General features: G+C 40.2%; 1 protein-coding gene across 1 annotated transcript in view; it reads right to left on the minus strand.

Moving 5' to 3' along the window:
- The window catches only part of AK8 (adenylate kinase 8), a 62,097-nt gene that overhangs the window by 36,180 nt on the left and 9,801 nt on the right, over positions 1-16,116 (minus strand). Inside the window, exons 5-10 of the mRNA XM_082067830.1 lie at positions 13,127-13,195; positions 6,386-6,467; positions 5,182-5,253; positions 4,774-4,974; positions 1,550-1,681; positions 498-587 (exon numbers count right to left, since the gene is read on the minus strand). Of these exons, the coding sequence (XP_081923956.1) occupies positions 498-587; positions 1,550-1,681; positions 4,774-4,974; positions 5,182-5,253; positions 6,386-6,467; positions 13,127-13,195 (646 nt within the window). The remainder of the gene's footprint in view (positions 1-497; positions 588-1,549; positions 1,682-4,773; positions 4,975-5,181; positions 5,254-6,385; positions 6,468-13,126; positions 13,196-16,116) is intronic.

Consider the following 16,116-nt stretch of genomic DNA (forward strand, 5'->3'; position numbering starts at 1 on the left):
GAAACCACTGCAGAGCCTTCCAAAAGCAAAGCATGCTTAGATATTCTTTGTGGTAGTCCCCTCCTACAACCAAAAATGCTGATAGAAATGAAGTTCAAAGAAACTTTATTTTTCAGCTAAAAATATCTGCGTGAAAGTAGAGGAATCTACAGCAGCATTCTACAAGTCAAAACCTACATGTAAAAGCAGAGTCTTCATTACAGTCCACTTGAAATAAAAACACTACAGTTTAAACACTTTAAAATTATACATCTGTATCAGAATTCTAGCTGAATTTTACTGGAACAGTGAACTATTTGCTTTGAAGATATCTAAGATCTTAGAAGTCTAACTTCTGTCACACAGTGCTACAAATCGCAGGTAATTGAAGGAATTAATCAACTTCCAGATTACTCTGGTATAACTCAGATTAGAATATGACCAAGAAAACTTCTCTCGATTTACTTTTTTTCCACCAATTTGTAACTACGGTGTAATGAGACAGCAACGTGCCCTACCTGGGTATCCATTGTCAATATAAGGCTTAACGAGTTCTCCAAGTTTTGTCTTGTCTGCAATAGCTTCCTTTAGCAGTTGCCCACAGCAAACTAACAGGAAGGAAGAACAAAAAAGACACAAGGTTAAATTTTAAAAAGGAAGCAACAAAGAAAAGAAAAAACCCAAGAAGGTGCATACTGGAATAAGGTCACTGAATAAAATAGAAGTTGCAGGCTTTTTGGTGTTGTTGTTAGGAATTTTTCTATATTTTTTGGCCAAGCAGAGCAAAAAGCAAAGAGATAGAGCAGGGGAGAATACTGAATAAAAAAGAATACATTGGCAAAGAACGTATTAAAAACAGAGACGGAGAGAAAGATATTAATCAAATATGTTCCTGAAATAATAACTCAGGGGATTGCCAGCAGTTTTCACTTTTTATAAACTTATAATTACCGAATGAAGTTACACCTGCTGAACAGGATCTGAACGGCACTGCTGGAGGTGCAGGATAATACGCAGTTCAAGGAAGTGACTCCCTGGATCATTTAATGATCATGTAAGAATTACCTTTTAAAAACTGTGCTAATCCAATATCATCATTGACTTCAAATACACAGAACACCAGGCGATGCGGATTTAAAGTTTTAGTCAGGACTGTTGTATATGAAATGCTGCTGCTTTGGGCTTGGACAGAGCCTTCTGACCTAAGTTATTGAGTTTTACTGCCCCACGCCACTGAGATACAACAGACCTGGCCCTGATTTTGTAGGGTATGTGATTCTGTGATCCACTGAAGAATTCAGAGCCCTACAGGAATCTAACACATAGAAAAATACTGATATAAAGGGTATAAAAAATGATGACTTAAAGTGGTTTGTCACAGAACATATGCTTTATTGGTTCATATTTCTTCATTGAAATACTGCTCGCTTCCCTCAAGAATTTGACATCCATAGCAATGGACAAACAGAGAAATTTCATGAGCAAATAAGAAAGACAGACAGCGAAAGATAAGTGATCAAAAAGAGAGAAAGGGGGAGTTAAGCAAAGTGCATATTTAGTGAGAACTTACTGTTGACAAGACGGTATTTCTGAGCTATTAGTGCTGCCTGCAGGCTCTTCCCGCTGCCTGGGGGGCCACAAAAGACAATCCGTGGTGTAAAGGGGGCGGCCGATCGGTGCCGTGTTTGGACGTAGGTGAGAACTAGAACATGAGAGAAAGGCAAGAAACACAGTTGATATCCTGTTGGTTGTGGGGGTTTCTTTTAATACTATAAACATGTATGAACTTCTCTCTTTTTAAGAAAAAAGGTTGTAATTTTGATCATCATTTATTTTACCACTGAAACATCTACAGACTCCAACCAAAATCAGACTCTGATGAAGTCAGCGACTTCGACTGAGAGACACTTTAGAAATCTGACTATCATTACACTCTTATACTTTCTTTCATCAGCAGACATCAAACCATTATAAAGAGCAGATTCAATTAATAATTGCTCTTTTACCATCTTGTTTTTAACAGAAGTAATTTTTGCTTGATCGGTACAATTTCACCATGCAAATTATAGAGGGATATAATTACATTTAATACTTTCTGCAGTTTCTGAACAAATATTTAAGTGTGAAAACTCAAGATGTTAAATTAATATGACATTTATCCAGCTGCGTGTGTGATTAACAGTCTCCTAATTACAATATTATAGACTTGTAGCATAGATGTCATGACACAATACGGCATTGACAACATGCAACTGAGTATTATTTTATTCTTTTGTCCATCATTTTTGCATAACTTGCAAAGACTACTTGAGCTTCTCTTTTTGCTGGACATCATTCTTCTGAGTTTAGTATTGCACAGGAAATATCACATTCAGGTCAACCTACAGATTATTAGAGCTTTGGAAAGACAACAGGACAACGGAAGCATCATCAACATTGCTGAATTATAGAGATTTGAACTTTGTCACAATCTCAGAAGAGAACTCAATGGATCAGCAAGAAGTTACAAGAAGACACAGCTTGGCTGTGCTCAGGATTGAGTTTGGATGTGGCCAAACACTCTTAGTCCCCGTGCCCCTCTTATGGCTAATGTAGTAGAGAAGAGCGCAGCTCAAGCTTAGCACAAGCTACACAAGCTTAAAAGGATTGTAGATTCACAAGCCAGGTCTAAAGTTCATGCCACCACATCCCGACCGCCCCGTTACCCACAGACACACCTACACACGCTTTGATTTCCTCTGTAATTGCAAGGGATACAATGAAGTGTTAGCCCAGAAATCTTCAGTTCAAATAGAAGAGTCTATAGACTAAAGAGACCTTGTAATAAAATGCTATTTAGTCTATCAAATGGGACAGGCTTAAACATTAATGTTTATGTGAATTGTAAGCTCATATTAAAAAAACCAACAACACACACACACTTAAAAAATCCCCCCAAAAAACCCAAAAAGCAAACACAAACCAAAAAAATCTTTTTGTAATAAAGAAGCCTCTCCAGCAAAGTCCAGACCTGCTGTTTCTAGCCAGCGAACCTTAAGTGTTGAGAAACTAAATCATCTGCAACCCCGCAGGATCACATCCACCTCTCTCCAGCACCACAAGCTCTACCAGGATACGACACTGTACCATGGAATTTGAGGTCACACATCCCAGCATACGTTAGCAGTAATTTGATCAAAGTTTAAGCGTTTACAAAATTTTAGAATTGTATGAAACAAGCCATAATAATACTACTACAAGCCCTGTGGGGAGAGGCTGAGGGAGCTGGGCTTGTTTAGTCTGGAGAAGAGGAGGCTTAGAGCTGAGCTCAGCACTCTCTAGAACTACCTGAAGGGCAGTTCTAGCCAGGTGGGGATTGGGCTCTTCTCCCAGGCATCAGCAATAGGACAAGGGGCCATGGGCTTCAACTTTGCCAGGGGAAATTTAGGCTGGAGATTAGAAAGCAATTCTGTGCAGAGAGAGTGGTCAGGCATTGGAATGGCTGCCCAGGGAGGTGCTGGACTCACTGGCCCTGGAGGTTTTTAAACTGAGATTGGACATGGCACTTAGTGCCATGATCTAGTCAATGGACTGGAGTTGGACCAAGGGTTGGACTCGATGATCTCTGAGGTCTTTTCCAACCCAGTCGATTCTGTGATTCTGTGATTCTCCTTTTTCTTTTTAAACTCTATCTGTAGCAGTAAAAATACTTAACAGAAGACCAGGAAAACCCTAACAGATTGCTGCATAACTTCCTAAAAAGCAAGTACCAGCTTCCCAAGGAGTGCTCTAGTTATTCAGAACATTTTCCATAACCCAGCGTATTGAAAAGCACAAACATTACAGGCAAAGCACCCTGCTTACAAATGATGCTTAATTTGCAGTAAATAACCAAGTTAATTAGGAGTAATGATCCCCTAGACGGTCTCCACATCTAATTATTCTTTAAAAAAAAAAATCTGGCTGCTTGATGCACTGCAGAAAAAAGATCTAGAGAGGATTTTTCCATTCCAGTTTTCAATTTATCTCACTACATTATTAATTAATAATAATTAATATTCAGACACTTGCATTTTTATTTACAATTCAAGGCATGAATTCTTTATGAATGATGATATGAACTTTTAAATTTAATTAAGTAATTTAGAGGTAATTAATGTGTAAATTCAGAATATAAACTTCCTACTTGTTTATCTTAAAAGTGCAGCACTTGTTATTAAAAAAAAGACCTTTTTGAGATGCAAAATTACTGGGATATAACAGATCATCTACAGACTGACAGCTACAAAGTACATTATCAATTGGTCTTTCTGGCAGTTTCCTTATTCTCTTCTTGAAGAATCAACATTAAAAGTCAGATTGCATTACAGTCAAGCGAAGGCAAACAAGGGTTGTTGAACAGAAAAGCTACCAGCACAAACAGCTTTTAAATAATGAAATGTTACTGGCTTTGAACTACTCCTACTTCATGTTATCAAGACTTGTGGAAGGTACCAGCCCTGCGGGAGATTAACAACTGAGCCCCAGCGCAGCCTTTGAGAAGAGACTCTGGTGGGAACAACCGTGACATTTGTTCTTCTGAGGCAGCTGCTCCTTGGCTGGACTCTGCAACTAAGACTGTTCAGTAATCTGCATTTATTCTAACCTGTAAAATAATTACCGGGAATCCCAGACTCCGTACTAGAGAGAACAACTCAGTTGGGAGCCATCTGTTTCGGCTATTTCTAATCCCACCGACTGTCTCTAATGGCTGGGAACTACCTTTCAAATAAGAGTTGATCAACCATCAGATTTGCCACAAAGGTACATATTTACCCTGCGACAGGACATCCATGCAAGGCTGGTCTGCGTTGATTGATTTCAGAATTTTTTGGTAGATCTGGAAAACCCCAGGGAAGTTTCTGTGATATTCCAGCAGTTTCCTGGACGTCTCCTCTTCAGACAGATCTTCTGGTTTCACCAAACGTTGCTGTACCAGCTCATCACTTGGCCAGTCGAAGGTCGTATGGTACACCTCTAGAAGTTAGACATATTTTATTGGCACACAAAATAATGCAATGCCAACAAATGCTTTTCCCAAACAGTTTAAGTTTATAATTATAAATTCCTTCTAGTTCTTAAAGGGATACCACTTAAATATTAATCCCACTGGTAAGACAATGTTTCTGGAACCAAGCAAGACTCCAGTTTCTAGTGGAGATCAGAAACCAACACATACTGCACCTTCTGTGACGGGATCGAGCCTTTTCCCACTGTTCCGCTCAATCAGCACCGTGTCTGGAGCATAAAGCACAACTAGACACAAAAAAAAAAAGGAAAAAAGTCCCAAAATGTTAATAATAGCACAGTACCCATGAATATGAGCTGTCCCAGTCATCCATACCAATTAACAAGGTTCTCCCTCACATTGTACCCACAGCTGAGGACAGAAGTGCCCACAGATCACCCGAGTCTGATTCTCTTTTGGCTAATCGTCCTTCCAGTTAAACACTGTAATTTAATTACTAATTTCAGTGCATTTGATTACAGGTTCTTCTTATGACTTTCCTCTCTGTATCAAACAGCTCTTTCAGATGATTTTTCTCCCTATTAAGGTACTCATGCACTGTAAATCTCATCTCCTCTCAATCTTCTTTTTGATTAACTAGACAGACTGAGCTTTAAGATTCTCATTCAGGTCTTGGTTGCACAGGTATAATTGTGAGCAAAACTCAACTTCAGATGTTATTAGCTATATTAAAAATACATGCAAGTACTAGACATTAAACATTTTTGCTTAGCTCTATAGCACTGATCCTGAATTCTTCATTAACAGCCAAATTTCATCCAAATCAAATCCAAAGTGACAATCCATCACGTTCACTAACATTCTGGCAAGTTCACTCTCCACTGGCAAGCTCTACATTTATCATTTTACACCATATTCCACACAATCATGATGTTTTCTTACATTCTACATAGGGCAGCGTGTTCTAGTCTTCTGTTACCCTTACTGAGAAGAAGTTTCTTCTCAAATTTAAGTGTGTTCCAGTTTGAACCCATTACCCCTTGTCCTATCACTGGTTGCATCGCATCTGGACCCATGGATTTATGGATGTCCAGATTGCCTAACTGCTCCCTAACCCAGTCCTCATCAACCCAGGCAAACTCCTCCATTGTCCTGCCTTCCTCTGGGGCCTCAGCGGTACAGGGCTCCTCAGGACAGCCTCCAGTAGAGTGGACAGAGACAAAGAAGGTGTTCAGTAACTCTGCCTTCTCTGTATCTTCTGTCACCAGGGCACCCACCTCAAGTCATACTGAAATATTCTGCCATTTGGTGACTCTGATGTCTTCAGCATCAGTATTGAATTTATGGAGGATTTTTGGAGAGGAACACTTCTAGTCTTTCCTACTGGATGCAATCACACATGAAACTTGTTGTGCTTACCAACGTGCCTAGGAAAGATGCCAGATGATTGCAGCATCCACGCCTGTTCCTGATTCTCAGGGAAGCCTTCCAAAATCCATCCCTATTGAACAAAAACGTGAAGCAGTTATTGATCCTGGAAGAGAAAAATACAAAAAATAGCACTAAATATCAGTGCTATCTGCACCAAAACGACCTCATTCTGATCTCACAAAAGCACAGTATTTGTTATGGATGCTTGTGAGAGAACAATACAAGACACATGAACCCTTTTCTTTTTACATGGAGCACCAATATTTTTGTGAAACGGCATGCACTAATACCGCTGCCACAAAGCAACAGGAACTTATGTATTGTAGCAATGATTTTCCTTTTTCATGTTTCAATCTTAAAAAAAAGAAACTTCTATCTTGAATAAAAACAACCCAAACCCATTTCTACAGTTTTGAAATATTCAAAAGGATGCCAGCCCACACTGTGTATAAAAAAAGAGGCTAAACAAATCTAAAGACAGATTTAATGCCGACAACACTGAGGAAAATATGCATGCTTTCATTATTTTCTTAAATTATACAGGAAAACTCACAGTAATGGAACCAGTGTTCCCAAAGCTAATGAAGCAACAGAGCAAAAGAAAGGAAGAAGAAAAAAGAGCCTTTTGCTCCCTTAAGTCCTTGTTATAGCCAGCTAAGTGTTGGATTGAGCATCTTTAAAAATACATTTACAGATCTGTGAAATACCGTAGGAGAGCGGCAGCCTCACTCAGCTTCTCTGCGATGCGGTATTGGAAATCTAATCCACTTCCCAGTCTCAGGTCTGAATCGTCTAAACTTCGGCTAATTTATCTGTTAGTTGCTTAACCGCACATGTCCTTGTCACTCTAACCTATACCTCCAAATAACTTTGTGATACTACAGTACATCTGGAAACCACCTTTGTACCGAAATAAATAAGGTATTTTAGTATTGCATTAGCTAGCAATCGTTATCATCTCCCACATAAATCTGAAGCTCTGTCAGTATGGGGTCCAAAGGTTTTAGAAGTATTTCGGGGAAACGTATCTCCATGACTTCTGTAGGAGGAAACTGGGGCATTCCAATTATACAAGAAAATAGAGTAGACTGTTTAAAATTCCTTAATTAGCCTGGTTTCAGGAACATGTTATCCTGCTGATATCTGTAGAAAATAAGAGACTGAAGTAACCGCAAGGCGTTTTTGCCACTCCCGGTGTTCACGCTATCGAATGAGAATGAACCGCTGTGTAAGGTCACACAGGTGCTGAGAAATCAATTGATCCCTCGGGACTTGCAGGAGACAAGGCTGCACAATATTTTTAGCGCTATGCTACGAACTTCAGCGCTAGTTCTGAATATATTGTGCTTGTACAACAAATATATATAGGTCCAGATCCTCTTCTAGGGACAAACAGCATCAGAGGTCTGAAGCCAATAAATCTATGGCAATTTACACAAATCTGGTGCATTTTCTCCACTCCAAGTGCAACGCTTTTGGAAACTAAAACAAAACAGAAAAACCACCCCACAAAACCATTGCTTCTGATGTCGATACAGCTTATTGCTCAAAATCACATACTGGGCAACAGGCAGTAAACAGAGAACACTGGGGTTTTTATCAATGTATAGCAAACTTCAAGAGGTGCATATAAAAAATTCAACAGTCCTTAAAACAGGCAATAAACAATTTTATAACTAAAAGTTCTTGCCACGTAAGAATAAATATCTTCCTGCAACAATATGTTCTAAGGCATTAAACAAAATAAACACACTCCACAAAAATAGTTCGCATTTTGGATCTTATTTCCAAAGGTCTCCGAGTTCCAGGGTATCAGTCAGTCCCTAATTAGAATACATTATCCGTCTACTTGACACTTCAGTGAAATGTCTATTCCACCACAGAGCTGCAGCTTTGTTCAGAACAGGTTTATTGATATTCTGCTGCATTCCCTCTCCATACCCCCAGTGGCTTGGTTCTGTTTTATCACACATCAAAAAGGCCGTATGCTCAGGGCACCCCGTGCACAGCTCGGAGCTGGAGGTCTGAACAGCTGCACTAGTATGGTATCACAGGAGGGACAAGCTCCAAGCAGATGTCACACATAAAAAAAAAAGAGAAAAGAAAAAAAATAGAGAGTAAAAAGGGAGTGTGGCTTGGGAACGGAGCGAGAGGAAGCGAGACACAGCAGAGCAAGACCCGACTTAAAATATGCCTATCATGCTTTATGCAAACACCGGTCTTTTTTGCCCTCCTGACTATCATGAAAGTGTAATTAGTAACTTCACATGGTAAATTTGTTTCTTTAAGAAGCCGTCTATTTTTTGTTCTTGATAGCAGTAACCTTACATCCAGGCACGGATTGCACTTGATCACATCAAGGGTGGAACAAAGGCTAAAAGTAATTCCACGGTGCCTTTCCTCGGTGGTCACTGGTCCCTCTCTTTCAGCTGGGAACCTCGATCCTTTCCCGCATGAGAACTGCTGTAAATGCAGCATTCTGCTGCCGGAATGCCAGGCGCTCCCTGCCCCGGGCCACGCTGAAAAGCAGCAACAAGGAATTACTTTCAAAGCCATCACTTTTCTCTCCAGATTTAAGGAATCTGGAGAAAAGGGAATGCCCGAGGTCGTTCCCAAATGTAAATCTAATTTCTTTGCTGGCGCACTGCTCTCGGCTACAATACCTGCCTACACACCTTCACACTTTCCGCCCCAATAATAATGGCTTGGGTATTCAGTTCTCCCTTGTTATTCAATCTGCACATCCCCATTTTTTTTTAATCATAGAATCCAAAATTGACATTGCTTTAGAAAAGTGAAAAGGGATAGCGCAAAGAAATAATACTGAATGACGTGGTATATCGGAAAGAAATCTCAGCCAGAAGCATGAAGGTCAAAGGTCATGAATACTCCTGCCTTTGCGAAAATGGGTCATCACAACCGTTTTCCCACATCATTGTTCAGTGTTTTTGAGAAAGTATTACATGCCTTTCAATCCCACCTGAAGAAGGGAACAGATAATAATGGGGGGAAAAAAATCAGTAATAGATTTACTGATAATAGTAATAGTATGGTTCTAAAGTTCCTGAGATTTTCAGAAAACACCAGGCTGAAGAGTGCAGTAGAAATACTGTCAGCCCAGCTCCTGCAGCCCATCATCATTAACAGCATGGGTGGTGGAAGAAACTCCAACTTCACCAAACCTCCCATTAGAAATAAACCTTTTATTCCCCACATTATTTTCGTAGGTTGAATAAGTTGCAAAGGTATTAAAAAAGCATCCACATTCTTCTTGGAAAACAAAAAAAGGTGGTCAATAGGCAGATTCTCTCTGCAGAAAAATCTCTGATGATGATCTTTATCTGCCAAGGTAAAGCCAGAAAGAACCAGTAGTTGTTGCTCTCTGTGCTTTCCCTTTCAAGGATAGCCGCTACCCTTGTGAACTGATTAATACCAAATGAAGCCTAGTTATTCCACTACTCATGCGAAACACTGCCCTAAGTTTAGTTACTAAATGGTCCTAAGACATGAGGAAGGTTGCTCCGCTCTCTCTCCCGAATTCACCACGGAGCAATCTCTTCACCAGTCTTCCCCAGTTCTGTAAATTCCCTCCACAACAGTCGGAGGTGCCGAAGCCAACATGGACTAACCCCGCAAGATGAAAAGCCTTCGTATCAGCTTCACAAGTCCCAGGTTCTAACATAAAGCTTGCCATAAGTTTTCCGCGTGTGCTGGAACACCCACCCATCTGATCCCTCGCAGTCCCAACTACATTTGTATTAGAAGAACACACAACACAGGGTCTCGGCAGAGCTGTTGATCAATAAAAATGTTCTCCTTAGAGAATGCCGGTGACATCTATAAACCTGTGAGTGTCAAAACAATGGCACAAAAAATCCTGTGTTCCTAGCGTCAGTGGGATGAAAGCTGTACAATTAATGCCAAGCCAATGACACCACAAGGAGAAATAAAACAGACAGCTGGTGGTACTATGGTCCAACATACTGCTCCTATCCATTAACATTTTCAGTAAAAACCAGCTGACTCATGTTTTGAAAGAAATGGCATAAATCTGTCCAACGATGTAAAAAATCCACTGTATTAATTCTATTTCCAATCACGCAAGGAAAATATTGCAATTAAAACGCATAGATCCCCTTGCAAATGGAAAAGACACACACTATATGAGGAAGTTTTAGTGGCCACGAATTACTATCTATTAATAAGATTTTTAATAACCATCGCAACCCCTGTTTTTCCTAAAAATAGCCGAAACCTTAACTAGCCCAATAACATCCACTCCGTGCTTGCTGAATGTCAGGGAAGCTTTATAAAGGGTATTTTTTCCCCCCTGGTTCTTGTGGGGAGAGAAACCAGCCTAAAACCCGGCAGTTCACAGTCAGAAGAGCAGTTTCTCTCTTGGGTTTATCACCCCTCTAACTTACTTGCATTTCTACAGGTTTAAAGCTATTTTAAACATACTCACTGGAGGAGAAGTTTCACTCAAGATAGATGTTCCACGTCTTGCCACAAGGACAAGGCGGTAAATCATACAATCACCTGACTTGCTGTATATCCATGATATCTCATTGCACTGCTTACATAAAAAATGTTGACATTCATTGTCTTTTTCTTTCCTGCTCATTTGCTGGTATATCCAGAGCTGACAACACTGGTTGCTCAAGTGTTCCTCAGCTACGCTCTTTAATTCAAAATGCCACAAAAATGAACGCGATGGTACACCACCTGCGTGTCTTTAAACAGGTTCTCCTGCCAACTGAAAGGCCAAAGTCCTGTGTGGATTCAGCACAGATAAACAAATACATAAAATACTACCAAATATTTGATCTGGTGTGCTAAATAATAAATAAAGAAGCTCCGCTAAAAAGACCTTAAGAGAAACCAGACAGACCCATATCATTCAAGCGCAGTGACTAGCAATGCGAAAGTTTAATTCTACTTTGCAAATTCAAGATTAATAGATCAATTATGGAGCTGTACAGTATTTTGTAGAGAAAACTTGAAAACCCTTAGGTTTTCTGCCAATCCCTTTACCCCTTTCTTTCTAAGGATCCAAAAATCAGATGCTGAAGCACGGAGCAAGAAACACAGGATCCTAAACCACAAAAATTCAGCTGATAACGCAATGAACTGTTCCAAAATCACTCACATTAACTTATTTTTACTCCTTCAGAGCTTTCTCTATTGATGGAAAAGGATACTGCCCAATGCAAAATAGGGCACTGTTATGCAAATTAGGATAATGCTATGCAAATAAGGGCACTGTCATGCAAATGAGGACACTGTCACACACTCTTCTATGACCTGGCAAAAGAACAACATTAGCTGGGCAAGAAAGGGTTTGTTTTAGCATAATGACTTTTCTCCATAACATTAAACACCAGCAGATAGTATCCTAAATTAAATTCTCATGCAACCAGTGGATTAGAGAATGTGGTAGGACGAAGTTTAGCTATCGCTAGTTCTAAGCTACTGATTTTGCTACAGCTATTTGCTCACACCAGAAATATGACACAGACAGATGTCCTCCAGCAAACCTGGCAGGCAGGCACAATTTAAGAGATTACATCCCAGCTATTCATTACCATCCTGATCGAGTTATCCTTTCCGCTGTTCATACCCTGTAATCGACCATCCGACCCAGCTTACACAAGGCAGGTTCATTGGAAGCCACGTCTATCAGTGGCTCAAGCCAAGACAGTTGACTTTGCACGGGTGCACGTGAAGATTTCTTTGGCAACCATTCACATTATCTGAGTTACAAAAGCCAAAATCTTCAATTGGGGCAGAAAACACTTTTTTCAATTTTTCTTACTAGTTTTGTCGATGTTTATCTGAAAAAAAACCTGTTTGGTCCTTCCTGAACATGACACCCACTTTGGAGTATGGACTTTTTCCTCTCAAGAAGTGCATCAAATAATGTGCAGTCTGTATTTAGGCACTGTTCAGAAACAGAGTTTTATCCATTAGATTAGTATGTCTTTTATAAATAATCCCTTATAATGGGCCGATTACGGACTCAATAAACCATAACAACATCAGAGATTTTAAAGGAAACACATGAAAGAGATTTTGCTTTCCTTGAGTCCAGACATTAATTTCAACCAATATTAATCTACTTAAGTTCTGTTTTGGTTCTATGTTAAAAGTTTCTACTTTGATTAAGGCTTAGCATACATGGAGGGAGGAAAAGCTACACATCTATGAATACAGCTAAACCTATTCAGTTGCCTATTTGTGTAAACTAACAGTGAACATATTCATTATTACTCAGAAGATAACATATTCAAATGCAGTTTTTCCTAATACAGGACGAAAAAAAGACACAATGAGAAATAAAGAAAATTTAGATAAGGAATGTTAGACTCTTCCCCTCCCCTTTCCTCAAGAAGAGTATAAATCTTAACATATTGATTTTTATATATCTTCTGTTTATCTGTTTTGTCCACTATATCTCTGCCAGTTGCCCCAGGCAATCAACAAAGCTATGCTTGTTCAGCCTTTGATCATCTCTGTGCTAGAAGATTAGCATATGCATACTCTCATCCTCCCCTTTATCCTGTTAATAAAGCTCCAAACTCCCTCTGCTGATGTTCAAGAAAGCAATCCACTCCAGAGCCCCCGAAGATTTGCCCCCATTCCCTCCTCTGCTCGGGACTCGGAATGCTAACTACTCCTCACGACTTGTGTAAGTGCTTATCCACCGGCCCTCTGAGGAGCAATTCTTACTTGTTTGATGCAGTCCACGTTTGACAGACGTTCCTGGATCAGATTGGCCCAAAGCGCGTTGGGAATTTTCTAAAGAAAGACCAAAAAAAAAAGGCTGAATATTCACAATTGAGTTCAAAAGGAATTTTACCGTGCAGGCGTATTCCGGTTAAAGGTGAACAGAGATGTCTTCTTATAAATGAATAAATCAATCAATCTGTGCAAGTCCCGAGTCATTAACATAATATATCAGAGTGGTAATAAGGGCACAAACCCCAGTGTTAAAGATAAGCTGAACACAAAGCCTACATCCGTGCTTTTTGCACGCCGACATGGAAGTGGTGCCAAGTTTTGCACACTAACACAACAGACATCAAACCTGCAAAGGGATCCACGAGAACATCTTGTGTGGTTAAACAGAGAACTGCTGGGTAAGAGTTTCTGGTACTGGGGCCTATATTATTCAATATATTCATCAACGATTTGGACAAGGGAATAGAATGACTATCAGCAAGTTTGCTGGTGACACCAAGCTGGGAGGAGTGGTGACACTGGAAGCTGTGCTGCCATCCAGAGACCTGGACAGGCTGGAGAGTTGGGCAGGGAAAAATTTAATGAAATAGAACAAGGGCAAGTGTAGAGTCTTGAATCTGGGCAGGAACAACCCCAGGTTCCAGTATAAGTAGAGGAATGACCTATTAGAGAGCAATGTAGGGGAAAGAGACTTGAAAAACTCTAGCCATTCCAGTTAGAGCAGCTGTTAATCATTTGACTAAACGCCTTGGTTTTGTCTCATTCATTTTGTCACTATTGGTAAAAATGAATGCTCAGAAAAAATTCTGCAATCAGACTTTCTGCTACCCAAGTCAAGAAATGACCTTTCCCTTTCCCACGTGAGCTTGATTCTTTGTTCCACACAGTTCCACATATTGTGGGTTCCAATCTCTTTTTCTAACCAAACCATCTGAAGGGCATAAGGTTAAAAAAGGAGGATTTCTGTAGGTTTATGTTATAGTAAAGGATGCAGATGGATAAAATGAAAATGTGGCTGACCATGGGGAAGATTTCACCACCATGTTCTTCATTAGATCATGAAACAATTTCACCAGGAGTGGTGGAAATGCTGCCAGACAAGTGGAACAAGCGCTCCGGAACCCACTAAAGTCACCAGTCCCCGTCTGGCTGTGGGACGGAGCGGGTGGCCCAGCCCGGCAGTGGGTTTGCTTGTTTCATTTCTGCTGTCCCCAGTTCTTGGTGCCTTTCCTCATATCAGCCATTCATAAGGCAACATCCAAGCAGGTAAAAAATTGAAAGCAATCGCTGTGTTTCTTGAAAGCCAGCGTGTCCCATAGGGTGGCACGTCAGAGCCTCCCGCAGCCTCTCGGCTCGGTGGCTTTGAGCCTGTCACCTTGCAAAGGTGACACGCTGCTGCGGGGACAGCCAGCGGCTCGCTGCCCGCTTTGATGTGTCACGTCAAGGCGGGCGACCGACCGCCGGGGGTCCGTTCTGCTCAGCCTTGCCAAGCCACTTGAAACCAAAATGAGACTAACTTAGTTCAGTGCGGTGGTATTCTTAGTCCTGTCTTTTGAGCGGGGTTTATTGCATAAAAATGATCGAGACACACATGTGGGTATTTCGGTGGCTTAGTTCTGCTCTCTGCAGCTCCATTCCAGTCTCGTCTATCGGTCAGTTTGCCTCATACCAAGCAGTGGCCGATAAAACCCTTTTCAATAGGTTGCTTGTAGAATGCTTAATTATTCAACTAGAAATCATTAAATCTGATACATATCAGATAGAACACTTACTATGTCTCTCTCATAAACACTCACAGGAATACATCATGAGCCTGCAGATAGACCTGACACCTCCCAGAAATGTGCAATAATGGACAATGACACACGTACATTTGACAACTGCAGAACCGCATCTTATCCGAGGCCACCCGAGCCTGTCCCAGCACCCCGTGTAGTTAACGGCGAGAGCTGCTGCAATGGTATTTTATGTTTTTATGTTCAGACCACTTTCCTGTATCCGCTGGTTTAATCACTATTTCCATCCTGCTGAAAAACCGCACGCATTCATGATTAATTTTAAATATCCCACGTTATTTCAGGGACATCATACTTCACCTCAGATGCCTGTTCTACTCAGAGTTCATGTCAATGATCTTTTCACAAAACTGCTGCACTTTTTTGGGGGGGAAGCACTTTCACTAGACATTTTTATTGGAAGTTTTGGATATATTTGTTCTGAAAACAGCTAGAAAATACATTGGAATACATTAGAACACTGAACATGCATAGATAAGGATGCCTTGGGTTTGCCTCTCTTCTAGTATATTTCTTATATGCTATATTATGGGTATATGATGCAACTGCAAAGCAGTTTAAAGTCATTAAGCAGTATCCAAACACCTTAACTGCAATTTAGTATAGCGTTAAGAGCACACCCATCCCACAAGCCCACAATTACCACACTTGTTTCAACTTCTTATTTTATCCAGTTAACAGGAAAAGTGAAACATGCAATAGCTCATCATTAGACTTTGCTACAGGAAAAACCTGAAGGTGCTTCCTATTAACATTATAATAACTAGAGATGAGGGAATAATTTGCAATGATTTATCCAAAAATGTAGCCTCTTTTTTGGTTCATGGAATATTTATCGATAGCTCACGGTTCGTCAAATTTATTGAATATTCAAAAATATTTGACTTCTTTTTGGAATATTTTTACATGCAGAATGATCACATTTTGCTTTGAACAGTCAATATTTAAAATTCACTACCTGAGCTGTGCTCATTAGTAAGTGGCCAGGTGTGTGTTAGGGAATGATTGCATGTCCAACTCGAAAAATTGAGCTTCAGAGAATAATCTCATACTTTAAATACACCTTCCCTGAATTCCTGTGCCAGGGAATCTTAAATGCTTTAATGTTCGCTGGAAGCGAACACAGGAGATAAAAGCTTGGCTAAAGGTAAGTAAAATATGTGAACAAACAATTGCAGACCT

This window comes from Streptopelia decaocto (genome assembly GCF_964273445.1).
Source record: "Streptopelia decaocto genome assembly, chromosome: 17".
In the NCBI taxonomy this organism is placed as follows: Eukaryota; Metazoa; Chordata; class Aves; order Columbiformes; family Columbidae; genus Streptopelia; species Streptopelia decaocto.